The sequence below is a fragment of the Phycodurus eques genome, chromosome 18 (genome assembly GCF_024500275.1).
Source record: "Phycodurus eques isolate BA_2022a chromosome 18, UOR_Pequ_1.1, whole genome shotgun sequence".
Taxonomy (NCBI): Eukaryota; Metazoa; Chordata; class Actinopteri; order Syngnathiformes; family Syngnathidae; genus Phycodurus; species Phycodurus eques.
The window spans coordinates 15,877,264-15,896,876 of NC_084542.1; the positions used below are offsets into that span (position 1 = coordinate 15,877,264).

At 45.0% G+C, this 19,613-nt stretch overlaps 1 protein-coding gene across 10 annotated transcripts in view; it reads right to left on the reverse strand.

Annotated features, from left to right (window-relative positions):
• The window catches only part of LOC133416737 (clathrin coat assembly protein AP180-like), a 26,297-nt gene continuing 6,684 nt past the window's right edge, over positions 1–19,613 (reverse strand). The window contains exons 2-22 of one of the 10 annotated variants that reach the window (XM_061703824.1): positions 19,238–19,380; positions 19,092–19,167; positions 18,124–18,226; positions 17,960–18,053; positions 17,758–17,869; positions 17,343–17,449; positions 16,963–17,004; positions 16,032–16,105; positions 15,003–15,015; positions 14,793–14,917; positions 14,483–14,556; positions 14,355–14,369; positions 13,300–13,488; positions 10,990–11,103; positions 6,618–6,698; positions 4,446–4,517; positions 4,281–4,312; positions 2,533–2,586; positions 1,858–1,929; positions 1,660–1,769; positions 1–1,432 (exon numbers count right to left, since the gene is read on the reverse strand). In XM_061703824.1, coding sequence (XP_061559808.1) covers positions 1,683–1,769; positions 1,858–1,929; positions 2,533–2,586; positions 4,281–4,312; positions 4,446–4,517; positions 6,618–6,698; positions 10,990–11,103; positions 13,300–13,488; positions 14,355–14,369; positions 14,483–14,556; positions 14,793–14,917; positions 15,003–15,015; positions 16,032–16,105; positions 16,963–17,004; positions 17,343–17,449; positions 17,758–17,869; positions 17,960–18,053; positions 18,124–18,226; positions 19,092–19,167; positions 19,238–19,380 — 1,679 coding nt within the window. In that variant the 3' untranslated portion in view covers positions 1–1,432; positions 1,660–1,682. Of the gene's footprint in view, positions 1,433–1,633; positions 1,770–1,857; positions 1,930–2,532; positions 2,587–4,280; positions 4,313–4,445; positions 4,533–6,617; positions 6,699–10,989; positions 11,104–13,299; positions 13,489–14,354; positions 14,370–14,482; positions 14,557–14,792; positions 14,918–15,002; positions 15,016–16,031; positions 16,106–16,962; positions 17,005–17,342; positions 17,450–17,757; positions 17,870–17,959; positions 18,054–18,123; positions 18,227–19,091; positions 19,168–19,237; positions 19,381–19,613 lie in introns of all 10 variants that reach the window. The other 9 variants (XM_061703823.1, XM_061703822.1, XM_061703829.1 and 6 more) reach the window with 9 other exon arrangements.

Below are 19,613 nucleotides of genomic sequence, written 5' to 3' on the forward strand. Positions count from 1 at the left end.
AGCCCTAAAAACTTCAATCACTCTCCTGTAAAAATGGCAACAACAAAAACAAAATTGTTAGTTCACTGGAGTTCTCAGTAGCTCAAGTGCACCCAAAGACTGGTTCTACTGGGCTGGTCGTGGTCTAGTCTGCTGTACCAACAAATAGTTTAGTAGCCAACACACTTTGAGCGGATGATATTCAGAGAACGAGATTGAACAGGGCTAAGTGAAGAGCCGTGAGGGTCATTTGGGTGATTTGTATTTTATTGCATCTCATAGGAGGACTCACATGCAGGTTAAGGAAGAGGGGGTGGTGAGGTTGGGGGGGGGGGGGGGGGGGGGGGGGGGACCATCCATTTTAGATCCCACCCCCACAAAAAATACACAGCCTTCATGGGAATACTGAGCAAACAATCTATCTGCATTGTCTTTGTATGTAAATGTCATTGTCGCCTTTATTATTTGTTTCTTTCAACATGTAATTGCCACAATGGATTAAGATACAGCACTTTTAGAAATAAACAACACAGAGAACATCCAGCGTATACGCGAAGTGCTTTACAGCGGGCCTTCCCACTATGCAAATGGACCAGATGGCTTCCACGCATGCTCGAATGCAAGCAGCCTAATATTTCATTCCTATGCACGCCACACCAGCAGAGGGCGCCACATCAAACAGCCAGCAATGCTTTTATAATCAATACTGCCTCGACGAAACTGATGTTTTTTGTACATGCTTTCCCCCTAAGATATGTAACTAAAATATATGGTATTTTCTTACTGAAAAATAAAGTATAATTTATCAGCAAAATAGTCTAAAATGCATAAGTAAATTTGAGCACAAATGTATGCCCGTTTTCATAGAATCCCTAAGTTAACAAAAGTAAACATAAAACAGTAGAGATGGTCACATTTGCATGTTTTTCATGACCAATCGGGAGCATGTTTGGCTAAGCTTGACATACTGCAGGTACAACCGTGACGCACGTAGCTTCAGTATTAGCTGGGACGCGGAGGAGGCTAGCTCAGTATTAGATGGGACGACAAAGGAGTGTTGGGGGTCGGGGCGGACGGGGGCCAGTAAAGTTACACCAAAACACAGTCCACATCGAACAACACAGTCCATGTCTGCGAGATGCGCAAAGAAACCACCGTACCATTCCATTCAAGTCAGCTTTGTCCAGAATGAACATTCTTTTTTTTGGTTTGGTTTTTTTGTGTTTTTTTCCCCCACCGTGGTATAGTAAGTAAAGTTTAACACTGATTTACACACACACCCACACACGTAAAACAGAGTGTTTTGTATCTAGGGTTCACATTCACGGTTGTGCTACAACAGTTACATAATGGGGGGGGGGGGGGGGGGGTTGGGCGTTGCACTGATGGTCAGAGGGCATGGCTGAAGGGAGGCAGTGGGGAAGTGCAGACATCCATAGAGCGCCAATACCACCTGTAACGTCAGAAAGAGATCAGTTCAAACAGTACAAATAACAAGTTGCTGTTCTCTAAAAAGCAGCTGAATGGGAAAACGAACAGCGGGTTTTTGTGATCAGAGCATGTTAAGTAAAAAAAAAAAAAACTGACATCTACAATTTTACTTTGATGTGTAAAAAAAAAAACATTTAAAGGAGACTCCCCCCACAATTCTTACCAAATCAAAACAGAATGGCAGCGCACCTTTTGAAGGTCTGCGTGTCGGCCTACATGAAGTCCTTGATGTTCAGGTCATCCAGAGCGTTCCTGGGTGGGGGAGGCTTTCTGGGGCTCTGGGTCATTGCGGGAGACATCTGCACACACGCGTACACGAGCCCCGCTCGCTATGTCAGCAATGCAGTCAACTGGACTTCATGTGGACAAATATTGGAGCTGGGTTACCGGGGCGCCGGTGGCAGGGAAGCCCGGCCTAACCGAAGGCATCAGGGGAGCTCCAATTACCGGTGCCCCGGGCTTTTCGACGAGACACACAAACGGGAGACGCTAAGACACAGGTGTGACATTTAAACTCAGGCTGTGTTTGGAATCATTCACTCATCATCACTATACAAAGATTTTCATACAGGGAGCCATATAGTTCAGTCTGTGGTTACATCATCTTCCCAAAAGCTTTCTCAAACGTCTTAGAGACATGAGTGATGTAACAAATAAAACGATGTGCTGACAAGGCAGATTCAATAGGAATTAATGTGCACGCACGTAACTTCATGCCTGACCAGTTCCTTCTGCACCGAAGCATTACATTTTTAACCCCCCCCCCCCCCCCCCCCCCCCCAAAAAAAAGGGCTTACGCAAACGTAACTGACCAAATTAATTTCACTCATCTATTTTCAACAATTTCCATTGGTTAACGTGGCTCAAAAATAACAGTCGACATGGGGATTGACCCACGGTATAAAACAAAATGGCCAACATAAACTTAACGGCTACAGAGTCATTTCAAACACAGCCTGTCTGTGTGTGACAACTAAAAGGGAGTTGAGGGGAATCAGCGTCCAAGACTTTTTTTTTTTTTTTTTTTTTACGGCCATTGATGGACCGGACTAGCGCTCTTACCATGCCGTAGCCTGGGTGAGTCCCCATAAATGGAGGGTCACCCATGGGTGCTGGCTAAAGGTGAAGATGGGAGGGAGAGGAGGCGGAGTTGGGGTCACTACATGTAAGACAAAAACAATGCAAGACGCACGCCAACAAAAAGTGACACACAGCACAACACAATCTGAAACCGTAATACTAGTGCTTTGCACGTGTTAGCATCCTTCCTAGCATGCGAGTTAAGTCAGGGCGTGTGTATGACGTGCCGTTGGGGCAATTATTCCGTATCCAGTTTAGGTTTCAAGTACCAGTTGTTCTCACTCAAATAAAAAACACTACGTAAATTATTCAATTAAAAACGATTTCGCATGAAACTTCAATGAAAATTGCACCTAAATAAAAGTTTATGAACAAACAATTCTTTGAGATTCAATGCAAATATATTGTAATAAAAGTGAAATACAACTGAACGGCAGTGATTCTTTTTCCTACCACGAGAGGGAGCCTGCGCACCACACTTTGAGAATCACAGCACGAGTTGACATCTGCATGCTCCGAGTACTACTCCATGGAGTGAGACGCGAGATGTTAACTAGCCGAATTCTACGTCACTAATAGCACGCCATTGTCAAGTGGCACACAGTTTTGCCTCACTAGTAACATGTATTTGTACTAGTATGCCAAAGTTGTCCTACAAGTGAGTACGACAGCAAACTGGTACATGGAACTTAAGCTGCATTTTAAGGATATCAAATAAACGCTCAAACGGCTTTCCATAAGCTTGCGGACGAGAGCATTTCAACTACCAATAAATCTGTTATAATTGAAATAACACTTGACTAACAAACAAAAAAAGTGGGGCGAGGGGGCAGAGTCAAGCGCAGGGGTGGGCAAAGTTGGTTCTTTATTTCAGCCCATTCTCAACAATACTTGTCATATTTGTTGCATTCATTTCGCCATTACCCCCCGCCCGCCAGAAAATTGGTCAATTCATGTTTTATTCATTTATTTTTCATTCAGTTGTCTAACCAAATGATTGGTTAATTGAGTTCATGTAAATAATAACATATTTTAACATTTACATTACAATATATTAATGTTATTCAACCACTTCTTAGTTAATTATAATGAAATTAATTATTAATTATACAATTTTTTAAAATGAGAATACATTACTGGTATTTTATTTGAAGAATTTTTTTTTTTACCTCATTCACATCATCACATCACATTTTTTTCAAATTGTATTATTATTATTGCTATTATTAATTATTTTTAATTTGACAAATAGTTCAATCAATGTAAATATATTCATAGATTATTCATGAGTTGGTTGATTAATAACAATTCAATCAATTATACATAATATTTTAAAAATTTGAATTAATTATTCTTTAAATAAACAATTTTACCTATTTCTCATGAAACATTTTAACCTTTTTTTTTTTTTTTTTTTTTTTTATCCTCATCTATGAATGACTTGGCTCTGTTCGTGGGCACCAAAGTTTACCCACCACTACTTAAGCTGCAAAGAAGGCAGCTTGCCATGCTTTTTTTTTTTTTTGTAATAACTTCAGCCAAGCTGTCCATCATTTGCTATTTCATCTCCAATAAGTGATTTAGTGTTTTCTGGCTGCTTCTCCTTAGCGGGACCCGGAGAGCCGGATGAAGGCAATGCGGTTGGGTCTCGCCGTGCGGCTCCACTCCATGCTCGCACGGTAGACACAGACAACATTTACCATGGGGGCACCCCAACTGGGGGGAGCTACCTGAGGGGCCGCTGGGGATCCCATCGTCAGATCTGAGTCAGAAAGAAAGCGATAAGAAGGTAATGCAAAATGACTTCCTGTTTAACACACCACAAATAATAAATCACGTTTGCACAACGTCACACCATTAGTGAAACGGCTATGACTAAAAAAAGGACCACTTACTACTCGCCATGTTAGCCGCGGAGGTGTCAACATCGCCCGCCTGCGGGGTCAGGGTGGGCTTCATCACGTCCCCTAGCCCGTCAAACGCTACAGGGAGGGGTGGGAGAGGGAGACGTTAGCCGGTCTGGCAGCAGACACGCTTACGCTACGGTGCGGTTCTCGTGTTACCGTGACAACCAATTGCCGTTGCCCTGACGACGGAGGGAGGAGAGCTTTCAAGGGAGATTTGAGAAGTGACACCTGTTTAAATAGGACGTGGATTCTTACAGCTAACAAAACAAGTGGAATTTAGCATCTCCAAGATAGTGGAATATTACATGACGGAAACAATCATGATTCGTAACTGAGTAATTCAAAAACGCAACTGATAAGTATTTTTGAATACATCTGTATGAGTTTCACTTTCTCAATTGAAATTATGTAAATTACTGTAATTATGTTTACGACAGGAGAATGAATAGGCTAAACTGAATCAAATTTTTCAGTGTGAGGTATCATATCCACATTACAATGTGGCAGAGTGCATTATGGGAAGGGAAGGAGCACCGCTGCCTTGATGGCGTCTTCAAGTCGTTCTTAAAAAAAGAAACATGGAAGAACACACCGACAGGATTTATACATGCACACTATGTATGTGTGTGTGTCTGTTTTTGTGTGTAATTAATTGTGCCTGTTTCATCCGTATGTGTGTAATTGTATTTGTGTGTGTCTGTCCGTGTGTGTGTGTAATTGTGTCTAATTGTCCATCTATCTCCATCTGTGTGTGTGTGTGTTTGCACGGATGGGTGATATTGTGCCCGTGTAATTTTCTGTGTGTAATTGTGTGTGTGTGTACATATAATTGTAATTGTGTGTGTGTGGCAGAGAGGCGAGTGCAACTCTCTCGCACTGCAATGCAGCACTTGCAACGTTGTGCATTAAAAGAAGCGAGGGAAGGGGTGTGCGGGGGGGGGGGGGGATAACTCACCGAGTCAAATGGCAGGAAGCGGGCGAGCAAAGAGGCAGCCCGAGAGCCACACGGGGGGGGGGGGGGGGAGAGGGGGGGGGAGAGAAAGCAGGGAAGAGAGCAAAATGAGAGCCAGCGAGGGAGAGCTAAAAGTAATAAAAACAAAAACACAAAGACGCCTCAGTCCAGAATGAGAGAATGTCGGTGGTGATAAAGCGATAGAAAAGGTTAAGCCTCAAAGTTTGGGAAAAGGTTTTGGGTCGCAGTTACCATGGTGACCAGGTGCATGTTAGGGGAAAAGGTAAAGCAAGGAATTCCCGCCGGGCTTACGCAAATGAGCAGACGACGCTGACGTGAGCGAGTTTGTTCTCAATGGGAATTCAAGGTGGGATTTTTGCATTTTGCATCATTCTTCAGATGGTTCATTTGAACGTTTCCTTCGCTGTGAGCTTTAATCAGCAAAGTGATTTTTTCAATACATAGTGAAGCTACAGTATATACTATATAGTGAGTTTTCATCAAGATGCACCTGTAGTATATCAGCATCTACAATGGGAAAGAATTTACCGGTAACACTGCTTATTTGTTTATTGATACTTCCATTTTAACAACTGAAAAGGACTTTGTTATTTTAAATGTAAAAAAAAGTTTCTATTTGATTGGATATTTAAAAATATATTAAAGTAACTCCCCTTACGTGAATTGATTGTTTATAAGGTCTTTAGTCTCCCTCAAAATAATTCAATAATAATGTCAAAATGTGATTTTGTTTTTTTTTTTTTTTTTTTTTTTTTTGAAGTTACACAGTGTCAACAAATTTTAAACCTCAAAACTAAGCTCAGGCTAAACCAGTAAGAATCCGACTTTTTTAAAATATACATATATATATTAATAACTAAGCTATTTAATTTAGTTCATTTTATGAAAACTATCAACCCTAACGCCAAACACTATTAAACCCTTTATATATATATACACATATATATATATATATGTATATATATGAGTGCTACGACTGTACAGGCAGATGCATAAAGCCAGCCGAGTTGTACTACTGTCAGTAGTAGTCGTGCATATTGGTGGCAGCATTATAATATGCAGCATGCAGTTACTGATGTGTGTATAAAAAAGCAATTTGAGCATTCATTCTATACAATTGATACGGCTTTTCCATCTACAATCAGTAAAGATGAAATGAGATGCAATCCATCCAGCCGTTCATTTACCTGACACGAGTTCCGCTCCGGGGGCGGCGGCAGCAGCGGCGGCGGCGCCGGCGGCGGCTGCTGGGGCATCTCCTCCTCCTCCTGTGGACGGAGCCACAAAAACACATGATGCCCATCGCAGCAATGAAGGAAGAAGGGAGAGGGGGGGGGGGAAGCTTCACACTGCTAATACCCCCCCCCCTCTTCCCCCCCCCCAAAATGATGAGAGTTAGACAGGGCAGGTGGTGATAAACATACAAAATGATGATGAACTGTAATTGCTGTACGACAGATCAACATCCAACACACCAGACAGCATCGAAATCTCTTTTTTGCCACAAACAACTGCAAAAAGGCATCAAACTAAACAAAATTAGTGTTCCCGCCGCATATTCGTGATTTGCTACTTGTAAATACAGCCGTTCACAGATGATACATCTCTTTGGGAACCGATCGTCCGTTACTTGCTGAAAAACTCAACTTTTTGTGCTCAGTCCAAAATCTTGTCTTATAAAAGTATCGCTTTGGCGCATCTTGGTGCCAAGGAACTATGTTGAAGGAAGGGGAGGCGCTTCGTTGGCCAGGCCTACACCCTGAAAATGCATCTTCCCTTCAGATATCCCGCTGGCGTGGCCACTTTAGAGCGCCTCGTCGTCAGCCCTGAGTGCGCGCGTGTCACAAAGCTGAAAGAGTGATGTAAAAAAATGGTTTTATAGTCCAACGTGACAGCCGGCACGGTAAAGCCCTGCGACAACCCGGCGAGGCTCCATTGGAGGCTTAAGAAAGATGCGACAGTAGATGAAGTAGCATCCATTTTTCCAGCTCGTAGCTTGATTGACAGTTGGGCAGGGTGTGGTTTCAGTCTCATTTTATAAAGTTGGACATTTTTATTTATTGATTTATTTTGAATCATTCACATATTGGCAGGTTTGTTAACAACACTCTTATGTGTGGTGTGTCAGTTTTAAAAGACGTTATTTCACTTTACAGGCACGTTTAATGTAAAAAGCTGTAAAAAAAATGTACAAAAAAAACAATCCCAAAACAATCGCTAAAAACCTCAGCAGTAGATAGGTTCCACAAAAAGTCTGCAATTAAGTGGGGGGAAACTAAAAAAACAAATTGTTCAGCATCACAGTCCACTACAACTTTGAGACGTTTGGCACTTCTACGGCGTCCAGCTACCCACCACAAAACAGGCTCACGATGTCCCTGCTGTCAGTTTTGGGTGGGGGTGCGGCGGAATGGATGGGTGGGATGGCTGAGGAGTTGAATAAATCCGCTGGGGGAGGGGGGGGGAAGGGATTCATGGAATTCATTAGATATACCAATGTGTCATGCACACAAGTGGCGTGTTTCCTCAAATAGTGGCCTCTCATTCACATTTCAGCCGAGAAGCTAAATAGGTACGAGTCAGAATTCTGCGTCTCTCAAAGAAGTGAACGCCCTCAAATAAATCAGCTCCGCTTGGCAACTATTTGAGGATTTACAAATTTTGCGTGCAGAACATGCTAAAAAATACTAAAGAGGAAAGCGTGATTTAGTAACACCCCCCCAGTCACTCGCATTCTCTCTTTTCGAGGCCCCCATGAGACGCAGTGACGCAGGAAGTGAGAGCACACCGGAGGGGGACAGCACGTGCGAAAAGGAGGCGGTACCTGCTGTCAACAAGTCAACTGCGGGCGCGGCGTCTGCTCGGGTGTCTGGCGTCGATGCAAAGAAGGCTACAAACACGGCCAAAATGCTCAAACATGAGTAGAGTACGAGCGTGCTTGCATTCAAGCCAAGCGGTTCAGGCAGTGGCGGGCGGTCCGTTTGCCAACTTAAGTGGGGACTTACTCCGCCCTAATCCACTTCTTTATCACGTTGCAAGTGTAGAAACCATTAATAGTATACAAAAACGCAATACAACAGCATCCAGCTATGCTATGTACATTATCTGATGTGTCTAGACGTTTTTAACGAGTCCAACTCGGGTGGAACACGTTTAGCTGTGACCAACCAATCAGAGGACAGAAGAATTCTGACATCATGGAGGGCTGGCGTTCTGGCCCAGTGAGGACGAATTTCAAAGCTGATTGGTTAAAGGAACAGTAGCATTGCTGATGAAGTTTAAATGGCGTGGGCCAGCACGACTGATTCTGAAAGCTTTTTGGGCAGATTAGATTGACATAGCAACACATAGAAGCTGAAATCTGATTGGACAAATCGAGCATCCGCAAACTCTACTGGAAGCTGTGCAGATGAGAAACGCTACAAACTGAAGAGAATACAGTGAACCCCCACATCATTGCGGTTTGGCATTGGCGAATTTGATTTGAATCAGATCAGAATCAATTTCATTGAATGATTTTTTGTTTTTTGAAGGGAACACAGCCTCCATTCTTCGCTGAACCTTTTTTGTGCTCAGGCCAAAGCCATGTCAAATGTATTTTGAAAAAATGCTTCAATACCATCTTGTGGCACGTTGAGCCAAGGAACAATGTTCAACTGTTGAGGGGAGGAGCTTCACTTCGTCAGGCCACAGCCTTGTCTAATAGAAAAAAAAAAAAAAAAAAGATTTGCCACCATCTTGTGGCATCTATAGGAAGTTACAACCCTTTCCGGTTGGGTGTCAATTACTCGGTCTCGATCCCTATCCCCCCGTGAATTGCAGTGGTTCACTGTAGACTGTTGTGAATGAATTAATACAATTTTCACGGAACCAATTTAGCTCGTAAATGTAGGTCAGGTTTGGTCATGACCGCCCGCAACTGGATTCAGGCAAAAAAATGCATTTCAAGAGCAGAGTTGCACACACACACGTCCGACGTTTTACCGCTGAAAAGGTCGGTCGTAAGGTTGACGTGGGGCACCGAAGCGGTCGCCGTGGTGACAATGGTGCCGGACGCGGGGGTGAAGAGCGATGACGGAGAAGCGGGGGCCACCGCGGTGCTAAAACTCGACATTTCCACACCAAAAAGGTCTAGACCTGAAGGCGGTGCGGCAGCGGCGGCGCTCCCGTTCGAAGAGGCGAAGGGGTCTTGGGGGAAGCGGCGGGGGTGGGATGTGGAGGAAGCGATGTTAGGCATTCAAAAAAATCAACTCAACACAAAAATGGAGGTTTTTTTTGCTGTGGTCATGAAGGGGTGAAAAATGTTGCATTCAAATTGCTCAAACTGGGAAGTTGGACATTTAAGAACGCAGAGATGACAATCAATGATTATTACACCCAACCCAAAAGTATGTAATAAAGCGATTATGGATGACTGCCCAGAACTTTGGTATACGTAACCCGTTACTCCACCTATTCCTCACTCTGTGGGAGATTTGCGGCATTATGGCTCATCAAGATCGAAAGTCACAAAGAGTAAGAAATTCTCGATTGACAATAACGGGGGGGGGGGGAATAGTTTGGCGCAGAAGGTAAGTTTGTGTTTAGATTAATTTCCGACTATTAGACAGCCTTGTTAGTCGGGAAGGAAATTGAGGACCAGGTGCCAGTACTTGGGTTTCTAGGAATCACTTGTTTGCTTGCAAGACAATTCCTCTTATCGAATCCTATACAAATAAAAAGAACCATGCCACACTTTGACCGGGGCTTGCTGCTGGTGAGGCCGCTTAAGGCACCCTGAATGACAGAAAAACAAGGAGGAAGTGATGAGAACTGGCCAGTTTCATTTATACAGCCCTGTCTCATGAAAAAAAAACAACAACAAAAAAACACAGTCTTGTCAACTCTATAGGCGATTGTAAACCGATTTTCACTATTTGCAGCAGGGCTCAGTTGAACATTTAAAATGGAGTTATTGGGTAAATGACTTGCTTTTCCTGGTTTACATTCGACTTTCCCACGCTCCTTGAATGCCGTGGAGGAGCCCCCGCACGCTCCACGTCGTCAGTTGTTGGCGAACAGTCAAAGGTGGCAACCCGCACTTGAGGGGACACGAGCAACTTCACACCTGCAAAGTATATCTAACCGGGAACAGAGGCGGCCACCTGCCCGTATCCGTTTGCTACGCGGACGTGTAAAGACAAGTGACACACGAGAGTGGGGAGTGCATGGTCTTCGGTCTCCGTGGCAACTAGAGAAGCACAGACGGCAGCATTGTTCTTTCTGCATCGTACAACACGTTAAGGACAATTGTATGCTTGGGAACAGATTGGGGGGGGGGGGGGGGGGCCCTTTTGTCTTCCAAAGTGCACCTATACACAATTTGAAATCTGCAATTAACCTAGCAAGCGCGTCTTTGGAATGTGGGCGAAAGTGGCACCACCGGGGGGAAACCCAAGCAAGCACAGCGAGGACATGTAAATGCCGCACGGCAAGGCCGCAGCCAGGATTCGAACCCGGAACCGATTGTCCACGGATGCACTCCATTGACACTCTTTGACGTAACATCGAGTCACCCACCGGCTGCGACTGCGGCTCCGGCGACCGGGGCGGCGGGCGTGGAGGCGGCGCCGCCCTCAGCTGCCGCAGCAGAAGCCTCGGTGGCGTCGGCGGCGGCGGGCGTGGCGAAGGCATCTGAGGGTTCCACGCACAAAAACCCCGGTGGACGAGATGAAGATGCCCAGAGAAGAAAAAAACGCAAGAGAAAATGAGATGCAGAAGAGAGGAAGGAAAGACAACGTGACTTGCGGGCCGGGACACAAAGGCGGACCGACGAATGGGAGCACAGACGAGGAGGCGTTGGAACGTTACGACACGGAGAGAGAGAACTCGCTCCGCGCGCCGTGATGCCACGGGACCGGAGTTTGATAGACGGACGCGTCTATCAAACACAAGTGTCTGAGGGAAGCCGTTTGAGCATTTAGTCCGCAGCCTTGACATCCTGCTTCAGGCCCGTGTACTAGTATGCTCTTTGTCCTCGCTAGCAAGACAATTCAGCGCACTAGTCAGGCGACTGTGTCTTTTGGCCTACTAGTACGCGATCAAACCTTACGAGTCAACTACTGTGCCGCAGTAGTAATATTGCTAGGTCCGACTCGCAGTCATGTGTCACGCACTAGTCACCTCCTGGACTCTACTAGTAGCCCCACAATGCCCATTAGTCGTTTAGCCTCAGTAGTAACAAGTAGTTGTCCTACTAGTACACCAAAGTTGTCCTAGTAGAGTGCAGAAATGTCTTATGGTAGTGGGGGGAAAAACCTTACGAGTAAGACAGTTTTTCTGCTCGTGTGCCCTAGCTCTACTAGTGCACTAAATTGAACTACTAGAAATCAAGGATATTGAATAAATTCTCAAACAGCTTTTAAGACAGAAGTTAGAACATTTATTCCACATCCTTGATGTCCAGCTTAAGGCCCATGTGCTAGTGGTATGCTCTTTGGCGTACTAGTATGACAACTACTAGTGCGGCAAACCTTTGCACTAGTTGGCGCCTGCGTGCTACTAAGTACGACTACTGACATGCCAAATTTGTCCTACTTGTGTGTCAAAATGTCGTAAAGTAGTGAAAGGCACTCGTGGAACAAATGTAACACACAGAGTCGTTCCATGAGTGTGGCCGAGTTATTCTACTAGTGCACTCAATTGTCTTACTCGTGAGGACAAAAAAGCGCATTAGTCCATGGACCTCCCGTGTCAAGAATAAATGCTGAAATAACTTTCCATAAGTGTCAAGGAGCTGACCGCGTTGGCCATCTTGCACATCAATGCACTGCCACGGATTCATCGCTTTGCTCGACGCCTTTGGAAATAAGGTGGAACCTCCCGAGGTTGAACAATACGCTTCCGACCGCCGTCGCTAGCGGAGGCTGAAGTGTACCTCGCTGCACCTCGGTACAGCGAGTAGAAAAGGATTAGCTCTGCATGTGCCTTTTAAGAAGGCGCCGTGTACAAAGTAATAACACTCCAACGTCACCGTTTACATTGTCACAGAATCTGTATAATTGTACAGCGTGAGTGTATCGTCGGTGGCAGTCGGAAACCTCGTATGTCCAAATATGGTCAAGTTGATATTTTTTCACAAGTCGAAACTATTGGTCTGGCCCCATGTCCAATTTTTTTTTTTTTTTTACCAATGATTAACCATTCAATATATTAAGTGTTAAAAATAGCTTAAGAAGACATTTATTAACGCTTTTGAATTCTTGAAGTGTCTGAGAAGTGGTATAAAACCCCGCCGCTTCCCTCACTCTGCGGGAGCCGTGCGGCATCATGTCGCCTCAAGATTGAAAGTCCGGATGGTTTTTTTTTTGTTTTTTTTTTAGACAATAACGAGTGAAAAAGGTTAGGTTAGATACATTTGAGTCAGCTTGTTTTGTTAAAAATGGATAGCTGTAATGCTGCCGCCTCTTCCTGTCCTTTCCATGCGGTTTGGGTCAGCTTAAGGCAATTGTGAGTAACTTTTTCGACCATTGAAATTTTGCTCAAATTCTGCCTAGCATCCCGGGACGGATCATGTCCGACCTGAGAGGGTCCACTGTATTGCAGTTTTTCTGTGGCTACACTTTAGATTACAGCCTGTGAATTGTAGTTAATTAATCACCAGTAGTTAAGTAGTAGTTAAGTGCAGTGGTACTGTGATCTCCGCTCATCACAGAAGAAGAAGAGTTTGACACTCGAAACGGGGGCTGTAATTGAAATGTGTCAGTCCACAGACTGTAAATGCATGCAGCTAAAAGTGGCATCACATCATCAGACGGGTTCTTGTGGGGGTGGAGCTTGCCAGAGAGGAAGTGAGAGGTACAGAACCCCGCTCTCTGGAAGCCCACTAACCTCCTAACAGATCCATATTGGTGGCGCCTGGGGAGGTGGCGGCCGCTGTGCTAGTGGGAGGAGCTAGAGGGACTCCAGCTTCTGGCGCCGCGGGGGCGGGCGTGGAGGAGGCGGCGGCGGCGGCGGCGGGGGAGGGGGCCGCGGCCTCCGCTGCCAGGGTGGGCTCGGCTAGCAAGGAATCGCCCATTTCTGAGGAAAAGGTGAGGGGGTTGTGCGAGGGGGTGGGGTTCGCAGTCCCCAAATAAAGTAAAACCCAACCCGTGTTGAGCGGGTAAAAAATTCAAATGAAGCCCAATTAAACAAAGGAAAATTCCAATCAATGCATTTCAACAGAAAAATAAAAAGTTGCCCCCGTTGTTGGAAACCAAATTCAGACAATGGAGGATGTGGATGGAGAGGGAAGAGAGAGAGACAAGAACAAGACCACTGAAGAAGAACCGCTTCCAGGAGACAAACAAGGAGGTCAGCGTGACACATCGAGAGTCCAACACGATCCAGTACACACTCAAACACTTTCTGAAACATCGAGACTCCAACAGCGGCGGGCCGTGCGTTCGCTAGCTGAGCTTTAGCCGATTGAATCCAATAACTTGACGAAAACGCAAATCATTTCCCGTAAATAAAATGCGTCATACTCTCCAGAGATGCTGATTATTTAATGTATTAACGTGCGCGCGTTGCTACAAACACGTTTTGTTAGTTAAAGTCGACCGGAACAATTTTTGCTCTGACCGACAGAAGAAGGCCATAAATTTGAAATCCGAGTCTCATTGCTAATATAGTTTAAATTCGATCGGCCAGTAGTCCCGATTCTGAAGGCCCCGGGCGGATTACGTTGACACGACTGCGCTTGGAGGCCGGAATCTGATTGGACAAAAAAAAAAAAAAAAGAAATCCAAAGGGAAACGCTATGAAATGTAGAGAATAGACTCATGGTAATAAATAAATGCAATTTCATGGAACAAATCTTTGAATTGAAGTTGTAAATGTAGTTCAGACGGCCCACCGCTGGACTTGAAAAACACGACACTGAAAACCAAGAGAAAAACACTCACCGGATCCGAGAAGGTCTGCGAAAAGAACAACACAAGTCGTCATTTATCAGCAACCTGATTATCTGCCATTCTCTAAAGTCAATCTTGTATTTGCAGTGGGAACTAAAATAGCGGACGTGGGGTCTTACCTCCCCAGGACGTGGGGCCGGCCGATGCTGCTGGAGGGCCAGAGGAGGAAAGAGGATCCAGGTCCAACAAGGAACTGTACGATCAGGTAGAAACCAAAAGGACACAAAATCATTGCACTCCTGTTACGTATATCGTTAGGAACGATTCGGCCTGTTTATTCCGTTGAGGTGTTTATCGGGAGCATTTTATTTCGTTTGGGCTTCTAAGCCGATTCTAATCGGAATACAAAGTGCAGTGTAAAACAGGCTAACGATGACGCAGCGTACCGCACATAGAAAACCTATAAGCGGAGGCAAAACTGGTACGCACTCTTCTGCTGGCTCGGGGGCAGCCGGAGCGGCGGCGCTTTCCCCGGGCGGAGGCTGAAGTGCGGGGACGGCGTTTGAAGATTTGGCCGGAGTGGAAGTCGGAGACATGTTGTTTGTGGGAGAACCCTGCAGGGTGCACAGTCGCGCTTGTGCGCTCAGACGCAAGGAAGAAGCACAAGGAGACTGGGTTCATTACAAATGTGCCGCTTACCTTCGTCGGAGACCTAAAAGAATCAAATGGAAAAAGGGACAATGGGTTATTGTTGAACTTCTGGTAAAAAAAAACAAACAAACATGTAAATCCAGTTAAACAGGAAAAGAAGAAAACAAACGAGTGCATCAAGTGATCATTTGAAGGGTTTATCCCTAATCCAATATCAAAAATTGTCTACAATGTTTAGAATTCAGTATTCTGCTAAAATAGCAAATAATTAAACCTCTTCATATTATGCAGCCTGGTCTCGTAAGAATTTAGCAGGATTTTATACTTTATATCATATTCATAATACAAAAACAAATGGACATTAATTGTAATTTTAAGTACATTGTGAAATACAACTTATTCAAATCACAAATGTTATTTATGGAAAATATTTCAACTGGCGTGTCGATGTAGTGCATTAAATGGAAAAACAGGTCAAATATTTGTACGATTTCCGACTAAATTCTCGCGCGAACACATTGCATTGCGATTCCTACCGCAGGTCTGCACGGGTCGACGCACTCTCTTATGGGCATGTGCGTCTTGTCGCGTTCACACATGTATTCAAATCAACACACACACACATTTTATGACCTACGGCGTACTAAACTCTATATCTATTCCCAGGGGATCGCCTGCTTCGTTCCCATGTGAATAGTGTGTCATTTCACCTGGCTGGGATGTGATACATAAAACAAACAAACAAAAACAAAAAGCAACATTCAAAGAGGTTTACGCTCACCCATCACTGGTGATCCAAAATGAATGAAAAGGGAAATAAAAGAGAGGAAGGGTTAAAGGAAATGATAGAAATACATCACCAGTCCACTTAGAGCCTTCCTACCGTGCTTCCTTAAATAAGTTCATTTAAAAAGTGTATGCAGTTCCGAGTTTTGGCCCATGCTGTATCAAGTGCCCCCCCCCCCCCCCCTTCTTTTAAGAAGCTTCTGAGTTTGACATTTTATGGCAATACAATCCCAACATTAAAGCCTGAAAAAAAAATCAAAAGAAATTGAAAGATATTCACGGGTGCCGTACCCCTTCTTGCCGCCCTTAACGTCCTCCAGGCCATTCATGTGCGTTTCCAGAGACTCCAGGATACTGCTGGGGGCCTGACACACAATAACAACAATCAGCAACATGGAGAACCAAAAAACAGGGTATGCAGTCGGTACCCAGGCATTCAGTGGGGATTTGCCCGACTTAATCCAACTCTTAATACTACCACTATCAATGTGGCAATTATAGAAACCACCAATAATATGCACAAATGCCATAAAGTATAACAGCGCACTACTGTGCCATGCACCTCATCTGGATGGAGCAGTTCAGAATCGCTATTTATCTCCTAACATAACAAAAGCTTATACAATTGTAATGAAATACATTCATTCTCACCAGAGGCATAAAAATAGTCGAATTATAAAATGTATTCGTGCGTGCAGATCGTTACAGAGGACTGAAACAGGCTGACGTCATCGAGGGCGGAGTGCTGGAATTTGCAATCGGATAGCTTAAAGGAAGTCTCATTGCGAGTATAATTTCAGTGACATCAGCCAGCACGACTGATTCTGAAGGCCCTTGGCAGATTACAGTGACATAGCAACACATAGAGGCTGAAATCTGACTGGACAAAAAAAAAATAAGAATCTAACAGAGAGAGACAAGAATCCTCCAACAACAGTGACGAGGCTTTTTGAAGACTACACACACCAACACACACAATCAAGAGCGTGTGTATCTGGCTCGGGTGTCAAACGGGATTAGACTCAGCATGCCGACGCTCCATCCTGCAAGCGGGCACTCGCCCGTTGCTACGGTTACCGGATCCTCCGGAGTTTTAAACGGACAGTTGTCGCCGTCCGACTCTGCCAGGTCCACCGCCGCGCCGGGGTGGAGACACTGGGTGTGGGCGGGGACACGTTGGCGGGTGAGGCGCTTTGTGCGTGTGTTCATGCAAGCGACTTACGTAGTTGATGTCGGGAATGTCGTTTTTGTCAACTCCGACGGTCTGAAGAGAGAAATAAAGTTGTGTTGGGAATCGTCCACTCGTGCCCTACTCCCTAATCACTGTACAGCGGACCACCGCTATTCGCGGGTCATGAGGGCGGGGCCAGACGGCGAATAGGGTGGGGGGTTTGGGGATCTTGAATAAGTTGGGATAAAGTGCCAACAAGCATTGTTGGGGTTGGTTCCTCCCCGAAAATGAAAAGCAAGAAAACAACATTGAATTGTTTTTTTTTTGTTCTCAGGCGAAAATATTACCATGACACCATCTTGTGGCATCTTGTTGGTGGATTTCTCACAGATCATATGAAAAAGTTGTGTTTTTTCTTGGAAATGCTCTACCTCCGCCAGCTTCATGAATTCCCCGATCTTCGTCACCCGGGTCAGGAATCTCTTGTAGATCTCCAGCGCCTCCTTACAGTCGCTTTTTTTCATCTTGAAATATTTCTCTGTGTAAAAAAAATGTTTTTTTTAAATGTCACACGTCACATCGGAAAGTTGCTACGGTGCAACATGGCTAAACGACGATAATTGGATATCAATACACTCGTTAGCTTCTTTTCACACTCGCGTGATACATGAGGATGTCGTTAGTCCTTTTTCCAAAAATTGGTTCATTCTATATATTTTTGTTGTTGTTGTTGGTGGTGGTGGTTTTTCTAACCTCATTTACAGATGACCTGGCTCTGGACCAGTTTTTAAAACTCGATTCACACAAGTTTGCCTTAGACGCTCCACTGCGCGTTTCCCAACTAACCTAACATGTTGATGATGCCGTCATTGTAGGACGCGAAGAGCTTGACCAGGTCCTTGAAGAGCAGCAGGAAAGCGGCGTTGATGATGCCGTTGTTCAGCTCCTTGGGATGAACCTGCCAGGAACCAGGTGAGACCTTTGTTTTTGTTTTTCCATAACGTACTCATGAAAGCCAGCAAATAAGAGAGAAGACGTGGCGACTTACGTCAAACTCCAGGAGCGTGTCGATCTGAGTCTGCAGGACGGGCATGCCCTTCAAGAGCTTCTCCGTGGTCATGGTCCTCATGACGCCCTCGGCCCTGGTTTACAAAAGCGCTTTTAATCAAGTGAACTTCTGACGGCAAGCGTCGCTGCCGGTTGGCGACGTACCCCTTCTTGACTCGAGTGAAGTCGAAAGCCATCTGGCGGTAGGCAAAGGCTTTCTCGTTCAGGTAGCGGCCGTACCGTCTGATGAATGTAGACATGTCGTAGCCTTCGGAAGAGAGCGTCTTTAAAGCAACACTTTTCACCATTTCAGTTGGCCTGTTTTTTTTTTTTGGGGTGTGGGGGTGGGGGGGGGGGTGGGGGGGGGGCTTGTGGCTAAAATGTCTCCTCGAGCACTTTGGAGTCCGGCACGAGTTCGCATCAGCAGTTGTCCGGTGCAATTGCGACGTGCAGTTAGCTAGCTAGCTATGCCAACACCCTGAAAATGCATCTTCTCTTCGGCTAGTCCGCTGGCGTGGCCCCTTTAAAGCGCCTCGTTGTCGGCCGCGAGTGCGTGCACGTAATGTAGAGAAAGACAGCATATACTCTTATGTCCAATACTAAGTACATTTGATATCAGAAAAATGCTGTTGGTACTTAAGTACAGCCAATATCAGATACAATTTTACACTTTTTTTTAACTGAATATTTTTCAAGGTTTGTCTAACCACTTGTAACTTCTTTTCTGTGAAGATACTTTTACACAAGCATCACTTTCAGGTACATATACAGGACTTTCTGTCCACATATGTGTGGACAGAAAGCCCTAACCCTAACCGATTTATAATTATTGAAACGTATATGCTAATTTCCGTTAGCTCATCTATTGCTTTTTATATTATATGTTAGCATTAACCTGGTAGATACGCGTTAGATTAAATTACATGGTTTGGTAGAACAGTTTGGTGTTTAAATATACAATGTTTAATTCCCTTTTCTTTAATGGATCAGTTTAACGGTAAAACTATTTAAAATGTGTTTCTCACACGGTCTCTCTATATTGCGCATTTTCGCCCATCGCAGGCGGGTCTGGTACGTATCCCCCGCGATAAACGAGGGCTCACTTCATTATGGATCAAACATGTTCGTTTTACCATGAGAGCCAGTTTTGTCGATGTAGTTGCTGAGGTTGAACAGCGAAGTCCTGGAGGCCAAGTACTGGATGAACCTCTGCAGGGGGAAGAAGCCATTTAGCAAGAAGCGCAGGGATGCCAAAGCTACGCCAGCAAAGTGTACGCACCTCGTTTCCGTGCACGCACATGTGGTGGGTGGTGACGAGGGCCTTGAAGACCACCACCCAGCTGGCGTTGGTGGCCCGCTCGAAAAGCGTGTCGGCCATCTGCGGGATGTTCACGTTGGTGGTGTTGGTGGCCGAAACCAGGTCTGCAAATGCATCGGCCACTTTATTGGCAAATAGCATTTGATAGTCGCAGTGCGATAACCTTTCAACCGACGGATATTTGAACACAAACAGTGGCTCAACACATGTAGACAAACAATATAACAATACATATTCTTTATCCTCTGTAAAGAACAACTAATATTCACCCAGTCATACACCAATGGGCGGCTGCTGCCATACAAGGCGCTGCCAGGCCCACATTAAGGTTCAGTGT